Raw genomic sequence first — 20,458 nt, forward strand, 5'->3', positions numbered from 1 at the left:
ATAAAAGAACACAAATTGTAACTTAGCAGATCACAGCATTTTGGCTCCAGCTGTCCCTGTAGGGAAGATCTCTCATCTTTAGACATCTGGACTAATTCAGTAGACATCTTGCCATGAAAGTGCAGCCTTTGGAATGGCCCAGGAGGTAGGGTCCCAAGTGCTCTGTTTATGTTTGCAAGTTATCAGACTGTAAACCTTCACAGCAAAGCCTGTTCTTCGTGCTTCTCCCCTCCTTGTGGGAGAGTTTTATTGGGATACCCCACCTTGTCCCTTGTTCCTTGTTCCTCTTTCCCAGTTAATTTTGCTGACATCAATTGCTTTGCTTTTAGAGTTTGGAGAGAGAAAATGTGGGCCAATGTTTGTGCATGTTTACATCTTTCTTGCCTTTGAAGTGCGTTGGTCTTCCGTCCCTGGAGAGCTGGTGGTTGTTCTTGCTGCTTCCCCCACTTTGCCAGCCCCTTGACAGTTCCTCAGGTTGACATTATGACTGTGACACATCTCAACACAGATGATACAGTTAATGCTGCATTTCTGGCCTCCTGCTGTTCACACCACGCTGCAGATTTTCTGCAGAGGTCTTGCACAGGTGCTGTAAGAGCCACCACAGGGCATGAGGCTCGTGGCTGTGCTGCAGTGCTGGTCTGTGCATGGCCACTGAGCCCAGCACACCCAGGCAGGGCAGCCTTGCTGAGCTTGAGCTTGGCGTCAACCTGACAAAGCCCTGCTGCTTTTGTCCAGAGCTTCTGCTCAGGGCACAGATTTGTCTTTCCTCTCAAGCAGAAATAGATTAAAACTTCCCCGAGTCCCTGAGAAGAGCTAAAGTCCCTTGATACCACCAGTACCTTCACCCTGGTGTGTTCACAACACAGCATCAGTGACTGAGGCTGCTCTGCTGGTAGCTACTGAGCTGCATCTGGTTACCCTCACTCTGGAGGAACCAGAAATAAGTCTGGGGCTGTGTTCTCCCTCCATCACTGTCTGGATAAGCCACTGCCCTGTCAAGCCTACTGGATTGACACAGGGACCAGGGAAAAATGATTGATGCTATAGCTCTTTCTCCATACTGGCTGACAGCCTCCAGAGCCAAGCAGAAAACTTTTGCTTGCTTTTCCCTCCCTCTTCCATGCCACCATAGAGAACTGGTAGAGAAGGGGTTGGTAAAAAAAAAAATAATTGAAATGTTTTAGCAGCAATTTATTAGCAGAAACATGGCAACTGAGTTTGTGAAGTCAGCAGAGAGGCCACATACAAAACTTTAACCTGGGGCAAATTTCCCTTGAACAACCACAAATCCAGCCTCTGCTGGTGGGAGCAAGAGCTGATTTTAAGCATTACTCCTTACCCAGCCCATTTCAGTTTTAATAAATCCACATTTAGCTGTGCCAGGATAGGGTTTCCTCTGACTACCAGGTCACTCTACTCTGGATGCTGATATGACACTGGACCATGAAGCAGCGGGAACAGGAGTTTGCTGGGAATTGCTTTCAAGCAAGATCACTTGAAAGAACGGGGACCAGAGGTTTTCAGTCTGTAATGTCCTGTACTGAATTCCTGCCAGTGCCACAACCCCTTCCCTAACCCTGGGGAGAAGCCAGGAAAGGCTGAATGGAGAGCAGGCGACAGGCAGTTGGGTTTGCTGTGCCAGGAAGGAGGAAGGGCAGTGGGATGGCTGTTCTGCTGGCCAAAACCTCCCCAGGCTCTGCAAGAACATCAGCAAGATTTGTGAGCTACTTCATCCACAATGGCAGGACGGGACCTCTGGCTTTGCCCACAGAAAAGCAAGGCTGTGCACAGTAGAAGATGGCACAGATGCATTTCACAGCTGACTTGGGGCTGGGGAAGAAAAGCCCATCCCAGCTGTAGAAGCAGCTCCATCAGTCCACAGCTTGTGCTGGAGAGAGCTGGGATGGGGCTGGATCAGTAGTTAAACCATCAAGCCTTGCACAAAGATGCTCAGAGCAAGTGTCAGGTGTGTGCACAGTGGCAATCTCCCTCACCTGGGGTTACCACTCTCCACAGCTGTGCAAAATGGGAGTCAGGTCACTCCCCTCTTCCAGCAGTATTTGCTTTTCAAGAGAGGGCTTGGGGGCACTTGCTTTTGATCTCCTAACATTACTGTACTGGTCCTTCCCCTGCAGAGAACTGTCACACAACCAGATTGAAGATCTGCCCAGTTTCCACCGGTGTCAGCGGCTGGAGGAACTGTAAGTAAAGAGCAAGCCCTCACTTACACCATGCTCTAGGGCAAAAGGGCTATTTCAGGGACAGAGGCAGCTCCCACACACAAAACTCAACCTTCATCAAGCACTGGGAAAGCTAAGCATTATAACTCACTATTTGGACTGCAAATGGACCAGAGCTCCACTCTTTACCCCTGTTCAAATGCAGAATAAAAACACATCCCCTGTGCATAGGAGCTTCATTCACTCAGGTCTTTTCAGAGGTCCCAGCCACAGCAAACAGAAGTAGGATGTGCCAGAACTGAATTTTATATCACTAACTCAAGTCACAGTATGAGTTAATCAAGAATTTATCTATACCATAAATACCTTCTCCTTCAAGGAGGGGTCTGCGTCATGGGCACAAAGCAGCTCTTATCCACACCACTCAGGGCTTGCCTTTCCACAGAGAAGACTGATGTTTTCTTCATGTTTAGCACTTGAATTGGGTCTTCTCTGGGCCCTGCGAGGCACCTCTGTTGCTCCAGAACAGTTATTCATGTTCAGTTCAACGTGTCTGGAGATCTGGCCCTACATTTCAAATCTACAGAAGTTCTTGGCCTTAGACTCCGTGATTTTTTTATAGAATTCTGCAACCTAGCAGAATAGATGTGTGGGAGCTGCATCACCACAAATTACACTGGAGAGGTTATCCCTGCGCTCTGCAGCACCCCGGACTGGATGGCCAGACCAGTTCATCCAGCCTTAGCAAAACCAGACACTAGGACACTGGGTGAAATCATGTGAAAATGAGAGTTGCATAGTCCTTGCTGCCTCTTCAGGAACTCTAAGGACACAGTTAGAGCTGCACATATTTTTATCTAAAGTACCCCTAGGAAAATGTTTGAAAAAATAGAAAAGATGTCAGAAAAGGACAAACTTTCAGAATTCCAAACCTGTAGTTTCACACATTGTGCCTGAATTTCTTCTTACAATATTTTATAATACACGAAATTCAGATTTAACATTAATGCAAAAGCATAGTAAATCCCTCTTTCAGACTACTTAAGTCAAACAGACTGTGTCTTAAATCAACATTTTCTTACGAAACGAGTATTTGGTCCCTTAAGCCCCAAGTTAGCACCCTGTAAGCCCCACCCCCACCAGGCACCCACATTCCTGCTTGGAAATAGTTTGGAATTAAGTCTGGTGGTGTACGGTGGTACAATCTGGCATGAAACAACTTAGGTGTGCCAGTCACTCTGCTGTAACTGCCAGTGTGCAGATTTTTAGCTGCAACACACAGGTTGTCCCTTGCAGCTAAACATCCTTGAATTATTTTCCACTACCTTGTTCCAATACCCCCTCTTCCCAAGCTCCACCCTTCCTACTCAGTGAGACCCCCCCAAATTTGTGCACAGTTTCCCACAGCCCACAGCAGTTTGCAGGCTTAGGGTGGAGCGAAGTGGGAAACCAGCATGGCCTTTGAGATAATGGTGCACCTTGAACCACTGCACATCAATGGCACTTTACCATGCCATGATGGCATCAAAAGGAGAGGCTGTCTGAGCCCTGGAGCTGCCCATAGGAGAGACTGGCTTTGATCTGGTTTGTTGCTCATCCTGTTTACCCCTTGAAATAAGAGTAGGTCTCCCAAGCTCGAATGCCAACTTCCACTGTGACAGTTTGTGTCTGCTGCCACAGGACAAAGATCCCTACAAAGTATAAAAGCTGCCTTCGGCTCTTTTCTCAAACCAGTTTCTGTTTTTTCAGTGGTCTCCAGAACAACAGGATCCATGAAATCAGAGCAGACACCTTTGTGCAGCTGATGGCCCTTCGATCCATGTAAGTACTGTCTGGCAGAAGGGAACAACAGAGCTTTTAGCTGGGGGAAGGGGAACCACAAGCACCCAGCCGGGCTGATGTGAAGTTTCCCAGTCCCACTCCCTTTGCTTTGCTGGGAGACTTCGCTGTCTAGTCCCTCTTCCACTTCCCCTTAGGAAGGAACAGGGCACAGACCTTCCCTCTGGCTTTCCTTCTGCCTGCAGACACCCCCCATAAATAGACTCATTACCTGCCAGCCTTGCTGCCCACACGTGCAGACACTCCACACCAGTGCTCTAACCACACGCTGTATGTTGCACAGCACAGATTACGGACACCTGCCTCCTAAAAGCTCATGGAGACATGGACTCATGGCAGGGATTTACCATGGCACACATGAGCTCTAGCACCCCTTCCCCTAAACATGCTAGTCCTGGGCCATGCGCTCCTGGAACACCCATGCAGAACATCCCATTTGATTTGGGACTGTCTCCACACAACTCAAAAATATATGTTAGACATATCAAGTGCACACAGGCCGGCACATATCATACACGCATAGTGACCTTGCAGTAGACAACCCACTTAAGTGCTTGGCACCTTTCAGAAGCTAATAAGGCTCCACAGGGCACAATTCTCCCTGTGACATGTGGGAAGAGCCCCCCAAGTGCTGGTAGTCTTTATTTACTGTTCTGTTAGGAAATGAACTAAATTGCATAAAAGGTTTTTCCCATGGTGCAGCAATTTGAGTGTCATTTAACAGGCCAGCATGATCCCATGAGTGTCATATAAACCATGTTTACAACTTCACAGGAACACTCACATACTACATGTGACACTACAGACAAGCATGCAAAACACCCACATGCTGCTGCCACACTATAGTCACACAAATGTATGGCTGAGCATGCAAGCTCTAGCATTTGTCCTTGGATATGTTCTGAGTCCCTGTGGGAAGGATTCACCTCACCTACCTTCAGCCATCTGCAGTGTGAGAAACGCATCTGGGCAGGTGCCTCCAGCCCCTTCAGAGCTGGAGAAATAAAGATACTTGTAGGAGACTGCTCATGTAGTCAGCCTTAGGGGAAGCAATGCTTCCAGATACGGTGGTTCCTCTCCACTGATGACAGGGGGAGTTGAGCCCTCCAGCTCAGATGGAAGCAGAGCTTATTGAGGAGCCTTGGTGAATCCAAACCAACTGTACATCACAGGAGACACTCTAAGATGACCTTGGTTCACCTTCCAACAGCCCCTGACCCACAACTGTGATGGCATCAGGAATTCTCTGGCACTAAGGCATAACCTGTCTACTGCTCTGAGGTTTAGCATGTTAGCATAAAATCCCCAAATTTACAGAAATTTACGCCAAAAAGCAACCTTTCCTATTGGTCTCAGTGGAGGAGCTCCTCCAAGGCAAACTCTTGTGCCCTCTGATAGAAATCACCCATATATAGACCCAAACATATTTGCCTCCAAGGAGCTGCAATGAGACAGAACTTGCTGCCGACCAAGGGACTACAGATCCCACATCTGCTTGCATCGAACCCCTTGAGCAGGCTGGTGCCAGCAGCTTCACTGCCCTGCTCTGCACCCCTCTTACTGGTATGTCCTTGCCTTGCAGAGACCTGAGCTGGAATCACATCCAGTTTATTCACCCTGAAGCCTTTGTGACCCTACACTCGCTCACCAAGCTGTAAGTCACAATTACATTTCTTTCACAGTGGGCCATCGGCAGCAGGTATCTGAGGACCTCAGACTGACTCCCCAAGCTACCAGGACACCTGGATTTTAGATATCAGAAGGCTGCAGCGCTGAGGTGCATGTCTCGGCACTGATGTGGGCAGACCAAATCCCAAGGTTTCCTACCAATGTTAAAGGGATGATAAAAGCCCAGAAGGGCCATCTTCAAAATGCTCTCACCCTGAACACTTAAACCTCCACTTTCTGACGCTTTCATACCTGCCTTAGATGCCTTTATGAATGATCAGCCTGATAGACCATTTCAGCAAGAGTCATTGCAGACCATACTTGCTGGCTCTGGAGAGGTCCCCAGTCCTCAGCCCCCTCACTGCCCTCACTCGTGGGTACTTTATGGGCTGGGGGCTACAGTCATACCTGACCTACTATGGGGGAAGTGGTGGGGGAAGAGATTGCGTGGGGTAGATATGTGCACAGGGAGGTAGATACCACCCAGAGCTTTCAGCATGGGCATTAACCCCTGCCCCTCAGTTTCCCCAGGGATTGCAGTATTAATCTGTTTATCTCCAGAGGATCCTGGTCCCCATGCAGCATCCAGCCCCAGTTCAGCATCATATTTGAGGGAGCAATCAAGGCAGGCAGCATGGCTCTCCAAGCCTCTGCTTGGCTGAGATACCACTAGCAGCAAAACCCTAACCATAGTTTCCCTCTCTGCTTTCCCTTCATCAGGGACTTGACTGATAACCAGCTGGTCGTGCTGCCTCTGGATGGTTTGGGTGGACTGACCCATCTGAAGCTCCAAGGCAACCCGGCTCTTTCTGAGCCCTTCAGCAAGGAGAGCTTCCCCAAAATAAGGTACCAGTGGTGTTAACTCTCTCACTTCTGGCACTCAGTACAGCCTGTACTTGCTTATAGCAATCAGCCTCCTGCGTTCCTTGTGTCTCTTGCTTTCCTCCATTCTTTCAGGCCAATAGATTGAGGACGCTTCATCTGCTGCTAACGTGCCTCATCTTTTAAAGCCTTCCACAGGAGAGCAGTGATGTACTCCCAGGCCTGCCACCCCCACCCGAAACACACACACACAAGTAGAAAGCATGGAGCAGGCCCAGCTCAGGGCTCCCTCCTCTCAATGGAAAACATTCCCAGAAGCCAATCCTAGCTAATGACATCCAGCTTTCCGTCAGTAAACTCTGTTTGTGTGGCCGTGTCTTGTCTGCTATGGATTAATGAGGGGCCTGAAGGAGTCAAACTGAGCAAGATGAGCCATGCTGCAAAGTCTGGCTCTCCTGAACCTCCCTTAGTGGTGGGTCTCCAGCCTGGCATCTGTCCTCGGGCTGAGGGGTCCATGGTCCTGATGACTCAAATTCCTGTGAGATGAAGGCATCTTTTCCTCTGGTCTCCCAGGTAGTTCCCCGGGAGCCAAGGATGCATGAGCTGCTGCTCCCACTCATCCAGTATGGATTCCCAAGGCTGGGCCTTCTCAAATTTAGACACCCACTGCTGAGGTCACAGGCCACTGCGCCAACACTGGGCTTAATAGCTCAGGTTGGATGAAAAGTGCGGAGCTCTCACTTCGGTCTGCCTCAGCAGTGATGGCTGCAGGGCTTTCCCTTCTGACTTTTTTGACTCCTCATAGCTGGGATCTGCTGCATGACTGGTTTCCAAATGACAGGGGATCCCAGAAGCTTCTGGAGGGCTTTCAATGCCCAAGATGGCAATCCCTTGTGCAGAGCAGGTCAGGTTCTGCAGTTCCAGAGGCATTCCTCCTCTAAACTAATTCCACTGACATCTGTGGAGCCAGTCTGGATTTGTACCAGACAGACTGAATCTGCAGGAGTGGTTCATTGAACCATACCAGGCAACGGACCCATTAAAATCTCCTAAATTTTGGGGTACTGCCATTAAGTAGTATTGGGGGCATATGTCTGGAGGAATCATCTGAGAATAGCTCTTAGCCATCCTGGGAGGATCTGTACCTCCCTGCCACCTTTCAATAATAGGATTTAATTTGGAGCTTATAACAGGAAGCAAGCTTGTATACAGTTTCCATAGCCTCCCGGGGCTCAGCCAGAAATGTTTGGGAACTTAAAACAAAAGCATATTTTTAGAATATAGAGTTTCAACATATTTACTGATCTTGTCAGAAGACCTTAATTGTCTGGAAAACCTAACGTTCCCTTGCCTTCATCAGCAGTCTTCCTGACTTCCAGCAAAGAAGCAGGAGTTTGCTGTCTTTGATGAAAATGCAGCTGCTGACTGATCGCCTGGTATTTCATCCAGATGACGTTCAGCTGCTGTTTAATTAACCTTGTAATACATGCTATAATTAACAGCTAACAATTCTACTGTCAAGTAGAAATCAGACATACTAAAATAACTTGCTACACTTGAGAGACCCAAGATTTCCCTGCCTGAGCTGGCAGGGGTGAGCCATGCTCATGAAACTGGAGTTTGGAGGTGCCTCTCTGACCTTCAGCAACAAGCAAGGAGGACCTTGCACTTGCTCAAGCTCTCAAGAAGCTTCTCACCTTGAATAAAGGATTCCTTGGGGTAAAAGAAATGAAGAGTCCACATGCACATGGCATATTGCCAGAGGGCCTGGGAAAGAAAGACTAATTCAATCTAGGGAGAATGGCAGAAAGGATTTAGGAATTATCCAGGAACTTTAGTGCACTTTCCAAACCTGGTGTTTGACAACATCCTATTGACAGTGTCTTAAGTGTCAAAAGTGGGGCAGTGCAGAGACACAGTGGGGTGACTTGGGTCTGCACTCTGTCCTACAAGGAGTCATTCACCAACGTCCTGCTCCAATGTAACATCACCTGATAGGCTGGCTTTTGTCATATGTGGAAATCAAGCAAAAACTGCAAAGCAATGGAGAGTCAGGCTATGGAGGTGACGCACCTGAACGTTCTGCTTTCCCCTTTGCAGAGTCCTTGAGGTACCTTACGCCTACCAGTGCTGTGCCTATGGAAGCTGCAGCAGCTTCTTTAAGACGTCCAACCAATGGGAGGCAGAAGACATGAGCCCTGAGGAGGAGGATCCCCACAAGAGGACTATGGAATTGTTTCCAGGTCATGCTGATAATCACTGTAAGTAAACTGGGAGGAGTGATCAATCCATGGGTAGAGCCATGCTGCAAGCCAGGATGCGATCCTGCATTTGCAGGAGTGGTCCCACTGCCAGCCATGGAGTTACACCTGCCTCTGGGAAGGCAGACTGATCCTCCTTCAACTCTGGTGGCCAGTTGCTGTGAATGGGCTTCAATTAGTGTCACTGCATTGGAGAAAGAGCTGATCTGGCACATCCAAACCTTCACGGTCTAACAGAAAGACCTGGCAGTCCTCAACAGCATGGACACATTTGCTAGCTTGGCCTTGCTGACTACAGAAGGAGGCTACCTCCACGGGAAGGTGGCTGAGGTTACATGGGACAGCTTCTGGGCTGGGCCATTAGGCAGCACAGAGCCTTTGGCAAGACATCAGTCTTTGCTCCTACAACACGCAGAGGATGAACCCTAGGATTAATCTGAATAAGAAAATGAACTCAAGGAACTGGAATGCGCAGATGGCTGGAGTTAGAGAGACCTGTGTCTGTGCTACTCATGTGCACATACCCTGATGCTACAGCAAAGGTCAGGGTTAGGTATGAACAAAAGTACACATTTGGGGAATAGGATGAGTACACATTTGGGGAATAGGGGCTAGCCGAGGCAGGGCAGAAATGGCTCCACAGGTAAAGATAAGCAATGGTTTCTCTTCAAGAGTCAGTTTATTCTGTGCTCCAAAATGCAGTTCTGTTTACAAATGAAATCTGTTCCATGAAGGCAGCAGAGAAGTGTGCAAAGCCCATCTCCTGCACCCACAGACTCACAGCACAACAGCAGCTCCAGGCAGAAAGCTGGTGTGACCCTTTTGCAAGGGAATCTCAGAATAAAGAAAACAATGAGCCCTTTGCTTCCTCTGTAACTGTTAGAGAGTGGGAATAGCATTTCAGGACACAGCCTGGATGCTGCATTTGTTTATATGTTTGTGTAAATACAGAGGCCACATGCACCTCTGAGGTCTGAAACATGCTGTAGGCAAAACCACATCACGCTGTGCGCCTGCAGATGGGGAGAGGGCTGAGTTGACTCACCTGCTCCAGGGAGCTCTGTGCATCCAGCCATAACCAGGGGCTCTGCAGATTCTCCTCCTGCATCCTAAGCAGGCAGGACCAGATCTGGAGACAGATACTGTCCCAGAGCAGTTGGAGACCCTGTTACAGCAGTGATGGGAGGCAGGATGATCCAGACGCTTCATGACACAGCCAGCAAGTGAGTCACAAGCCCTGCATTCCTGCTCCTGCCATCTGCCCTGCCCTGAGCCTTCACAGACTCTGAATAAGCTTTGGCAATGTACACAGTCCAGCCAGAGGCTAGCAAGTGTGATTCCTACCAGCATGATGTGGCTCCTGGAAGCATGGTAGACTTGGTGGTTACGCTGGGCAGACAGTACAGAGGAGCCATATGTTACGGTCATTGCCGCAGGAGTTTCTTCTCAGCTGGGTCAGTTTTTCCGTCATTAATGCAGCCTGTACTTTAACAGTCCTTGTGCATACAGTTTTGGTGTTTGCCTAGCAAATCGCAGCATCTGTGAAAAGACCTGGTTTGCAGCCAGGGCCCATAGTACTGCTTACAGACCTGCTCTTGCTGGGCACCAAAGCATTTGATGTCTCAGAGAATACCTTCTTCTGCCCCTGTCAGCAGGCCAATACCTACCACAGGCTCCCAGGCCTCCAAGTGAGTCTCAGCCTCATGGATTATATGTGTGTTCGTGAGATATTAGGACCAGAGGGGAATGCTGACTGATTCTAAGATGTGCCACATAAGACTATTAGCAGCTCATAAAGGCTCACATTTTCAGATGTTAAAGCACTGGGTTTGTCTTGAAATATCAAACCACAGAGGTGCAAATGTGAAATGCACAAGAATATCCTTCCTTACTATGTGCCGCTTTTGCAGATGACTCTCCTTACCATCCAGCAATGCATGGTCTACTCTTGATGTTGTGATACTGCTATTTCACTTAATTGTTGCCTTATTTCTGTTCCCAGTGCTTCCTTCCTGATGGCCACCAGTGATATTTAGCTGTGTTATATGAATCTTGTAACACTTCCTCATTAAAGAGGAAAAACACTCACAAACATTCCTTCCGTGCAAGAGATAAAGTGGTCTCATTAAGAGAAAATAACCTGGGGCTCTGTCCCTGCAGTGGCAGGCCCAGTCAGGGTGCTAGGATGTTGTGGGAGAACTTGTGAGAGGGATGGGGCACACTTCCAGGTAGCCAGGTCCTCTCAGCCCTGCGTAGCGCTCCCAGCAAGGGACTGAGGAGCCCTTTACAAACAAGTCCACAGAACCTCACAGCTGGGTGGTGAAAGGTGACTTGTCTCAGGCAGCCATGTAGGGGGAGGAACAGGTCCCAGTGGCATAGGCCTGCTCCAGCAGTCAGGCAATGCTGCCTCCCACAGCACGTCCCGTTCCTGCATCTACCCATCCCTTAGCTGAGCCCAGCATCCAAGGGACTGACTAACTCCAGCCACGGAGTGCACATGGTGCCATGGACCCCAGAGCCAGCTCAGCTCTTTACCACCCTCCCAGGGCTCTGGATGTCCAGGAATCCCCCAGACACCACCCAAGTGCGTCCAGTCGCATCCAAGAAATGGCCACCTGAGGCCCAAAGGAATATGTTTAGTGATGTCTCACTACTCTGTCACCTTGTCACAACAGATATTTAAGGTCCCATTTCCAAAATTTTTGGTGCTTGGGTCATGTCTCTTTGGATTATAATCGGCAGCATTTAGCAAATAGCCCCTGCCCCAAGCCTGTCCGGTGTGGCCGGGCAGCAGCCCAGAGGTGGCATGGGGGCTTGTCACACAGGACATTCACCCAACGCCTCCCGGCAGCTTGCTCCTGACACCCTCCTGAGACTGGCTGCAGACAAGAGAAGTACAAGCACTACCATTGCCACAGGGCACTTCCATCACAGTCCCAGCACCTCACTTCAGAACACTGCTTTGAGGATACAAAGGGATGTATTTGCTTACAAGCACGTTTGCCATAATGGCACAAAGCTATAGAAAGTGAGAAGGCACTTGTATGGTTATTCTTGACAACAGGACACTGCTTTACCCAGTCCAGCACCTCCATTAGCTTGTAAAGCTGATAATTGACTTCTGCAATCATTCAGCAAACCCTGGAGGGTCCTTAGCGCTACACTTTTCCTGCCTCTGTCATTCAAGAAGGCTGCTCGAGTCCCCCAGAAAGCACCTTCCCAGGCCCCTTGCAGCCACCCATGCCCTAGCTCTGAGGGAGAGAGCCATTATCCGCAAACCCCACATGGGGACCGCCCTGCCTAAGGCAGAAATACAAATGGGAAGAAGCATTCAGCCCACTGTTTTTTGTTCTACCCCTTCTCCAGCAATTCTCCTCCTCTTCCTCCTACTTTAGTGTTGGTACAACCAGCTGCGAACCATTTTCCATGGAAAGGGCCCTACTAGTAAAGTGGTTTTTTTCCATAAGGCCTCAGAAAGTGGAGGCACCTTAGCAAAATTCAAATAAATAAGGGCTACTTCAAAAACAATGCAGTCTGCCTTGCTAGAACACAACAGCCATTTTCTTTTCTCTACAGTTCCCAGGCTGGGAGAAATACTGATTTCCAGCAGAAAGAGGTACATTTTCTGCTTTGAATCCCACTGTGCTGGCCAAGAATTGCTTTGCAATTCACAGCTAGCTCAGTAGTCCAGGCAAAACAAAAGATGACATGTAAATGTTCAACCTATGCTTAAAACCAGCCTTTGTGCATTCTGGCCCTTTGAGAAGAAGAGGGATGGGAGCAGATTACGCTTTAACATTACCATGGAATGCGTGGCAGGAAAGCACAAAAAGTTCAGATCTCTGCATTGATTGGAGTATCGTGACTGCACATCACAGCCTCCGCACTGTGCATGGAAAAGACACTGGAGATTTATAAGACTATAAAATACAAGGAGGAAATATTTTTCCATCCCACTGTGAGTGTTTTCTTGCCAGACTCCAAAGCAGCAGTAATATTTCAACTCTTACACAGACAGATTTTAAAAATGGCATTTTTTTCCAAAGCTCATTGAAGCCGAGAAAGCCACAATGCTTGTCAGGAGGCACTAAAGATAGCACATTATTTGTCATGATTCTTTAATCAAATAATCCCAGTCGTATTTTCAAACGCAGGCAAAGAGCAGACCTCATGAGAGGCACCATTTCTAAGCAGATTAGGCAACTAAATCCCACTTAGGTTATCCATACCCATACCTTCAGCACAGAAACTCACCTTCCTGGCCAGCGTCTGAGCTGCCAGGTGCACACCTGGGCACCAGCATCAGTCCATATCATCCAAGGGAGAGTTTATCCCACAGCCGCAGATCCAGCTCCCAGGCTACTGGGCTGCAGCAAGCAAAAACCCACATCCTTTCCCCTTCCTCCCGCCTGCAGAAAACCCTCCAAAGATCTCCACTGGGAGGAGAAGGCTATGCTAGTGCCATGGGTGGGGATGGTACAGTGGGACAGCAGCTGTCTTCATTGTGTTCCAGTGCTGTGAATTAGCAGTAAGTAGTTTGAAAAGACGAACAAAGCAGAAAAGCATGTCTTGGATTAGATTAAGAGGATGCCACTCTCCTTGGTGATGGCCTACACCTACAGGCCATCAAAAACACAGCTGAGTTCTCAGCCCCATTCTCTTCCCGCAGCTTCTCCTTCAGCCAGGGAGTCTCTGCCTGACCCTCAGAGAGCCAAAGTTTGGCTCCAGGTGCAGCTGCCAGCGTGATGGAGATGCTGGCCCAGCAGGGTGGGCTCTGAGGGCAGTGCAGTCTGGTTGCATAAACCCTACAGATCTGAAGTCTGCAGGCATGGGCAAGCAGGCTGCCCTTGAGCAAATCCAGGACTGGGAACCTCCAGGATTAAAAACAGGGCACCACAGTCCCAAGAAATCATAAGATATAAAATAAAGCAATAAATGTTGAGTTCTCTTGTCTTTTTGCTTCTGAGCCATTTGGTGGTGGGGGTTGGTGATGAAGAATTTGTGCTGCAAGTAGAGGCTAACGTCTCCCTTTGAACAAAGCTCCAAAGTCCTTGCTGATGAAATAACATTGGACAAGGCCTGCCCAGAAAGCTTCCATTTAGAAGATGCATTTGAAGGCTTTGTTTTCTGTAACCACATAGGCTGGAGTATTTATTCTTAATAAAGCATGCTGGGAGGAGGGATCTGCAGTCACACAACTCTTGGATCTTGGGTTCTTACACTTCAAATGTTGGGAGTAACCTTAAAACAGAGGGGTTGGCCACATTGCAACCCACCAACATTTACAAGACCTTCTCCCTCTACAGCTGTGACTGCAGGGGATAAACTGGACACCAGCCGCTACTTTGAAATTGTGGGCTGGGAACTGGCTGGGAAGGTCTGTGTTGAGGACAGGCAGTGGGAAAAGCTTCTGGCCCAGCTAGCCCTGATGGCTCTGCTCGTTCTTCTTTGAGCACCATTTCTCATTGTTTTCTCCCCAGATGACCTAGATGCAGATGATCTCCAGCTGGACCTTGAGGAATCAAAGCTGCAGCCCACTATTCAGTGCACACCAAGCCCCGGTGAGCAGCCAGTGAAACCCTTTGAACACAGCTGAGATCCTCTGAGCTTCTTTAAATCCCCAGGATCCCATGACCTTTCCTGCAGTGTCTCACAGACATGCAACTCAGAAGCCTGAATGGTTGGGCTTTGGCCAAACTGGGGACAAGGGAGGAGCTTCCTTCTCCCATCTGGATGAGGCTGCCCTCCTAGGAGGAGAGACAGGGTCAGGGTATCCCTGATCAGGAATCCCAGGTATCACCAGCTCCTCCATCTCCCAGCCTGCCTGCACTCAGACTCTGGCTTTCAAGAAGTGCCTGTTCCCTTGCAAGGCTTAGGCTTTGCTTTGTCCCTGCCAGAATATTACATTACAAGACCTTGTCCTTGATCTCCCGATCATACTTGTGGCATTGCAAAGTGCAGGGGTACTTTACTCTGTTTCCTGAGAAAGGGAGAGAAGGGAGGTGCTGGACTGCATTCTGCCACGTTATCCTTCCATCAAAAACATGCCAGTGGGCACAGGCAGGAAGGGACACGAGGAAGCTGCCTTCTGATTTTGTCCCCATTTTCAGCTCAGTAGTGTCCTACACAAGCACAGCTGGAGGCTGGAGAGGCCTGGCTATATCCAGGCAGCCGTGGGACACTGGCTGGGATGGTCTTTTCACCAGTTGCCCCACTGAGTTTGCTGTAAAAGAGGCAAGAAAGAACAAGACTTTAGCAGAGGGCATGCCCGGCTGCCTGGGTACAGGGGTGCTGGCTCTCTGAGGAAAGCCAGCCAAAGACCTCCACTCCCTTTGAGCTGAACAAGATTCCTCAGTTTCCTTTAATTTATTTTGCTCTCTGCTGCCTGGGACAAGAGAGCAAAAAGGCTTTGCCATGCATACAGTCATGGGGTGGCAATGCCAGGCCCCAGCCTTTTTGCATTTTAGGAGCTCTCATAAGTTTGCCGTTTCTCAAGACCTTGTTTCTGCCCTAGATAAGATCTGAGAGGATGCCCCAGTCAGCATGCCAGAGGCACACCAGTGTGGGGTCAAGAGTGCAGGGACAGAACCAAAAGGCAGCTGCAGAAGAGGGCAGATGATGCTGTATGCTCGTTCCCAGCCCTCAGTATTCAGGGGCTGCTGGGACCAGGAGAATGCTGAGACCTGGCCACTGCCCTGAGCAGCACCGCTGGAGCAAAGCAGTCTATTCTGGGTGTAACTTTGGGGTTTGTTTTCTCCCAGGTCCCTTCAAGCCTTGTGATCACTTGTTTGAAAGCTGGATCATCCGCCTGGGAGTCTGGATCATCGTTCTGGTCTCGGTGCTCTGCAATGGACTGGTCATCCTGGCCGTCTTTGCCTCTCCCAGCTACCTCTCTCCAATTAAGTTCATCATCGGCTCCATAGCTGGAGCCAACATACTGACCGGCATTTACTGCAGTATGCTGGCTCTCGTCGATGCCCTGACCTATGGCCAGTTTGCCAAATACGGTGCCAGATGGGAGACCAGTGCAGGCTGCAGGGTGACAGGATTCCTGTCAGTGTTTGCCTCTGAGGCTGCCATCTTTCTGCTGACGCTGGCTGCCATGCAGTGCAGCATTTCAGTCTCTTGTGTGCGGGGCTATGGAAAGTCACCCTCCTTATGCAAGGTCAAGGCTGCTGCCTTTTGCTGCCTGTTGCTGTCCGCTGCGGCTGCCGTCCTGCCTCTCTTCTCCATTGGGGAATATGGAGCATCCCCTCTCTGCCTCCCGTATCCCATCCCGGATAGGAAACCCGCCACCCTAGGGTTCACTGTGGCCTTGGTGATGACAAACATGCTCTGCTTCCTGACTATCACAGGCACATACATCCGACTCTACTGCAACCTGCTGAAGGGGGAGTTCAGCGCTGTCTGGGACTGTGCCATGGTCAAGCATGTGGCCTGGCTGATCTTCACCAACTGCCTCCTCTACTGCCCAGTGGCCTTCCTCACCTTCTCCTCCACACTCAACCTCTTCCTCATCACCCCAGAGGTCATCAAATCCATCCTTCTTGTGGTCCTGCCCTTGCCCGCCTGCCTGAACCCCTTGCTCTACCTGCTCTTCAACCCCCACTTCAGAGATGACCTCCGCCTGCTGAGGCAGAAGGGCCAGGACAAGGGGAGCTACCCCCAGTCCTGTGGGGTCGATGACATGGAGAAAAGCTCCTATGACTCCACCCAGGCTCTGGTGAGCTTCTCTGACATCGACCACATATTTGAGACACCTGATTCCCTGGGAGTGCACCCCATCCTTGACAGCTACAGCTTCCCCTCGATGACGCTCATCCCCTGCCACCAAAGGGTAGGCACTAGGGGGAAGGAGAGGGCCTTCTCTGAGCATTGTCCCTGCCTCAGTGACAGTGAGGTGCTGATCACTTCAGAGAGCCGAGATCCAGCTGGCAGCAGCCTCCGAATAACCTTCTTCCCCTCCCAGCCCATGCCACCCTACACATCTCACTTATAAACCTCCTCTGAGTAGCAATGCCGAACAGCCCCACACCACACACTGAGGGCCAGCCCCAGCGCCAGGTGGCCAGCAAGGTGACAGCAGGCTGCTCCATGTAAAGCACCAGTACAACCCATCTACCCTCACTCCCCATCATATCTGCCTGGGCAACAGGCACCACCCTGCCAGCTGCCACTCGCCTGGAAGGGCTCTGACTGAGCTCCAGATACCCAGGGCTGGCCATGGGAGGAGATAAACCTCCTGCATGAGTGTTTCTTCCTCTAGGGACTGCCTGGGAGAGAGCCCCACCAGCTCAGGAGATGGGTCAGGGAGACCCTCCTCATCGTCATCCTGCAGCATCGCTAGCCAGGAGGAGCCTGCAGCAAAGCCAAGCATGTCTTCTTAAGGCAGAGGTGTCTTAGCGAAAGCCATTGCTCTGTGGCAGAAACACATGGAAATGGCTGATTGCAACGACGTGACCACCCACAGGGACCTCAGGCCTTGTCCTCCAGGGTCTTCTGCAGGTCCCACAGACCCCTGGAAATGGGCTTGTGTCTGCCCCATGCCATCAACTGGAAGAGCAGAAGAAATGGGTTAAAAGCAGTGTGTCCATGTGTGCACCTGAGGTTTGGACCACCTCCACTTCATCCATTGGAAGCCTCATGAGTTGGGCAGGGCCCCCACTTTCAGCCAAGACCAGGAGCTGGCGATGCTCAGTCCCTCTTTCAGTTTGACTCACAGGGTCTAACAAGGGGTCTCTGAAATCCAAGGCAGCCAAATCCAAACACCTCCCCAGAGAAACCTATGTGCTTTGCCTGAGGTCACACAGCAGCACCTGGCCAGGACACCCAAGGGAACACTGAGCTGCCTCCACCTTCATCGCTTCCTCCACCTCTGTACCCTTCACCACCCCTGGGACACTCCGGTCTGTAGTCACTGGGCTCCTGGTCAGGCACAGTGAAAGTGGTGTCTCACTGCCCCCAAACCTCACTCCTGGAAGAGGCTGCTGGTTCTTGCTTGCATGTCCCCCATGCAGCATAGCCATTTTGGGGGCTGCATTTGCCCTCCCCTATTTTAAGGGCAGCTCATGTAGAAGGAAGGAATAGAAATCATCCTTGTGGGATGATGGCATCAGGAGGGCACAGGCCACTGGGAACAGTCTCAAATTCGCTCCCTGCAGCTCAGGGATCTCCCAAATCCATCCTCTCCATCACAAAACCTCCCACTGCCACCCAACACAGCAGGGAGCCCCACAGTCAGAGCTCAGGCCCTGGGCAAAGCTTTGGTTCTGCTGACAATACTGCAGCTGTATGTCATTCATTCTTGTGAGATAATAAATGAGCCCCATTGCTGACCAGTGGCTGGCTTGTGTCCTCTTGCATGTGAAAAGCACCTTGTTGGTTCATTCATCAGCTGTCTGCCTGCCTCTCCCAGCCAAGCCGGGAGAAGTTGTGCCTTGGAAGTTGTCTGTATTGCCTGAGTGAGGACTGGGAAATTGCACTGTGCCCACATAAACTGGCATCATCCTCCTCACCCCTCTTCTTCAGAGGGAAGAGCCAAAATGCTCGCCCTTATGCAGCAGAATTACACCACCAATGCCCTTCTCCAGACCCCATGGACCAGACACACCTGGTTTCACCCCATGCTCTGCTCCTTGCCTGTCTGTGTTCATGAGCAGGACAGAGTCTGCTGCATAAAAGCTCAAGGACATCACATAACAGGGTCTCCCATGCAAAGACAGACTCCCCAGCCAAAGCCTAGCTCTGCTTCCCTTCTCTGCATGTAAGCCATGTAGCCTTATCTCAAGAAGAAAAACTTGAGAGATCAGCAGGAAATTGGAGGAAAAAGGTCTATAAGATTAGAGAAGAGGATGGGAACACCAAGTTTTGTGACAAAATCCAAAGCTCTGCTACACAGTTCAGGTAGGAACTATGAAAAACATGCCCTTGATCCAGACTTCTGATATCCTATAGATGCTCAAAATCAGTTCTCATGCTTGGCTCATTAAAAACACCAAGCCATTTTCTTCCATTCCTTAGGGCTGCTGATGTGCACGTGACTGGGAAAGACTCACACTTACTTCAATTTGCAGAAATAAAATGCTCCTTAAGGAGTGGGATTATACATCCCTAGCATAAATCCAGATTCCCCAGCATGTATCCTAACTCCATAAGGAAATCCCTAATTATAAGACACCCCAAAATAAACCCCACTGACACTGGCACAATAAGCATTATCACAAGTCACAGACTAATTGCAACACTCTTGCCTGAAATCCCCTGTACAGCACTACTGCCAGGAGTATTCATGACATGCAGGCATTAAGGTACCCAAACAAACCCTTGACAGACACCTGTCCCCAGTGGATGGGGTGCATCAGCTCTCCATGGGAACTGGGCCATCAAGGAACAGTCACACAACCACCACAGGAGCTGAGCAGTATTTGGGACAACAAAAGCAGGATGCTGCATGGTCAGTGTAGCAGAAACTGAGTCCCAGTTGTCCCTGCTGGTAGATAGGTTTCCCAAACCGTACTGATGTTACGCACACTTCCCACACACACGTCAGTGTGCATGGACAGGCTGCCATGGCTGGAGATACAGTGGTGTAGAGCCAACAGCTTCCCCTTGGGATTACATGAATTACAGCCCTCATTCAGCCTGGCTGTCCCTTATACACTCTCAGCCTTGCTGGGCACATCCCACCCTGATGTTGTCATAAGTGTCTCAGGTGGAGACAAAAAAAAAGCAAACAGCATTATAGACATCCTTCATGGTACTGAACAGAGAGGAACAGGTGAGTCTGAGTTCAAGGCTGGCAGGAGTCTGGCACAGCCAGCTTTCCAGGGCTCATGTTCGTCACCCAGGAAGAGCTGGAGATAATGACAGGGTTGGTGCAGGCACTGGTGCTGTCCTTCCCAAAAGCAATAACATTTCCCCAGGAAGCTATGGAAAACTCCACTGAGGGGCTACTGAGGAAAGGAGGGAGCATAAACACAGAGCATGTTCTGTCCTTACCCACAGAGGTGCCTGAGGAACAGTGAGAGCTTCCAGGTCCACAGAGGTGCAGGAAATGGAAACCAGCATCCTCCTCTCTGCTACTGCAGGCCATAAATCTAGAGGACGAACTCTCTGGCAAATGTTCATTAAAGTGCCTTTCATCACATCTCTAACAGTGTACATACGGCTTTCCACCCTACCAAACACTAAATTCAATAATCATTAAGAACAAAAGTAGAAGCAATCCTGCACCACTCCAGCTCCCTTCCTAGCAGCTGGTTTGGCCCATACTGGTGCCAGGCTGACCACCTTCAGGCAGCTCAGCCCTCTGCCAGTCGTTGGGTAACTGAGGGCAACCCTGCTGCTCCACTGGCAGCACAACCAGCCTGGATTACCCAGTCCTGTGGACAATCAGGAGCCAGCTTGGTCTACATAAACCACTGCTGGTCAACCAGCAGAGGTGCGAAATGACTTCAGCAAGCCCAGAACAGAGGGAAGTTCTTGCTCTCCCTCCTCCACCAGCAAGAACTCATGAGGCTGCTCTTCTGCCTTCTGAACTAAGGTTTGGCAGTAAGATACCACACTGTCTGGATATTCCCTTCCAGTCGACCCTTTTTGAGGCCACCAAATGCAAGCATGGGTCTCCCAACAGCAACCGGAGGTCCTTGAGGTATTGTGATCTCTTTGCATTGGAGACAGGGCTCC

The 20,458-nt window shown here is 50.0% G+C and overlaps 1 protein-coding gene across 1 annotated transcript in view; it reads left to right on the forward strand.

Annotated features, from left to right (window-relative positions):
* LGR6 (leucine rich repeat containing G protein-coupled receptor 6) overlaps nucleotides 1–18,138 on the forward strand; it is a 48,803-nt gene extending 30,665 nt beyond the window's left edge. The window contains exons 9-15 of the mRNA XM_055819949.1: nucleotides 2,139–2,204; nucleotides 3,933–4,004; nucleotides 5,605–5,676; nucleotides 6,411–6,536; nucleotides 8,613–8,773; nucleotides 14,254–14,334; nucleotides 15,535–18,138. Of these exons, the coding sequence (XP_055675924.1) occupies nucleotides 2,139–2,204; nucleotides 3,933–4,004; nucleotides 5,605–5,676; nucleotides 6,411–6,536; nucleotides 8,613–8,773; nucleotides 14,254–14,334; nucleotides 15,535–16,772 (1,816 nt within the window). The 3' untranslated portion in view covers nucleotides 16,773–18,138. The remainder of the gene's footprint in view (nucleotides 1–2,138; nucleotides 2,205–3,932; nucleotides 4,005–5,604; nucleotides 5,677–6,410; nucleotides 6,537–8,612; nucleotides 8,774–14,253; nucleotides 14,335–15,534) is intronic.
* Nucleotides 18,139–20,458: the final 2,320 nt, after the last annotated feature.

This window comes from Falco peregrinus, chromosome 16, assembly GCF_023634155.1.
Source record: "Falco peregrinus isolate bFalPer1 chromosome 16, bFalPer1.pri, whole genome shotgun sequence".
NCBI classification, from domain to species: Eukaryota; Metazoa; Chordata; class Aves; order Falconiformes; family Falconidae; genus Falco; species Falco peregrinus.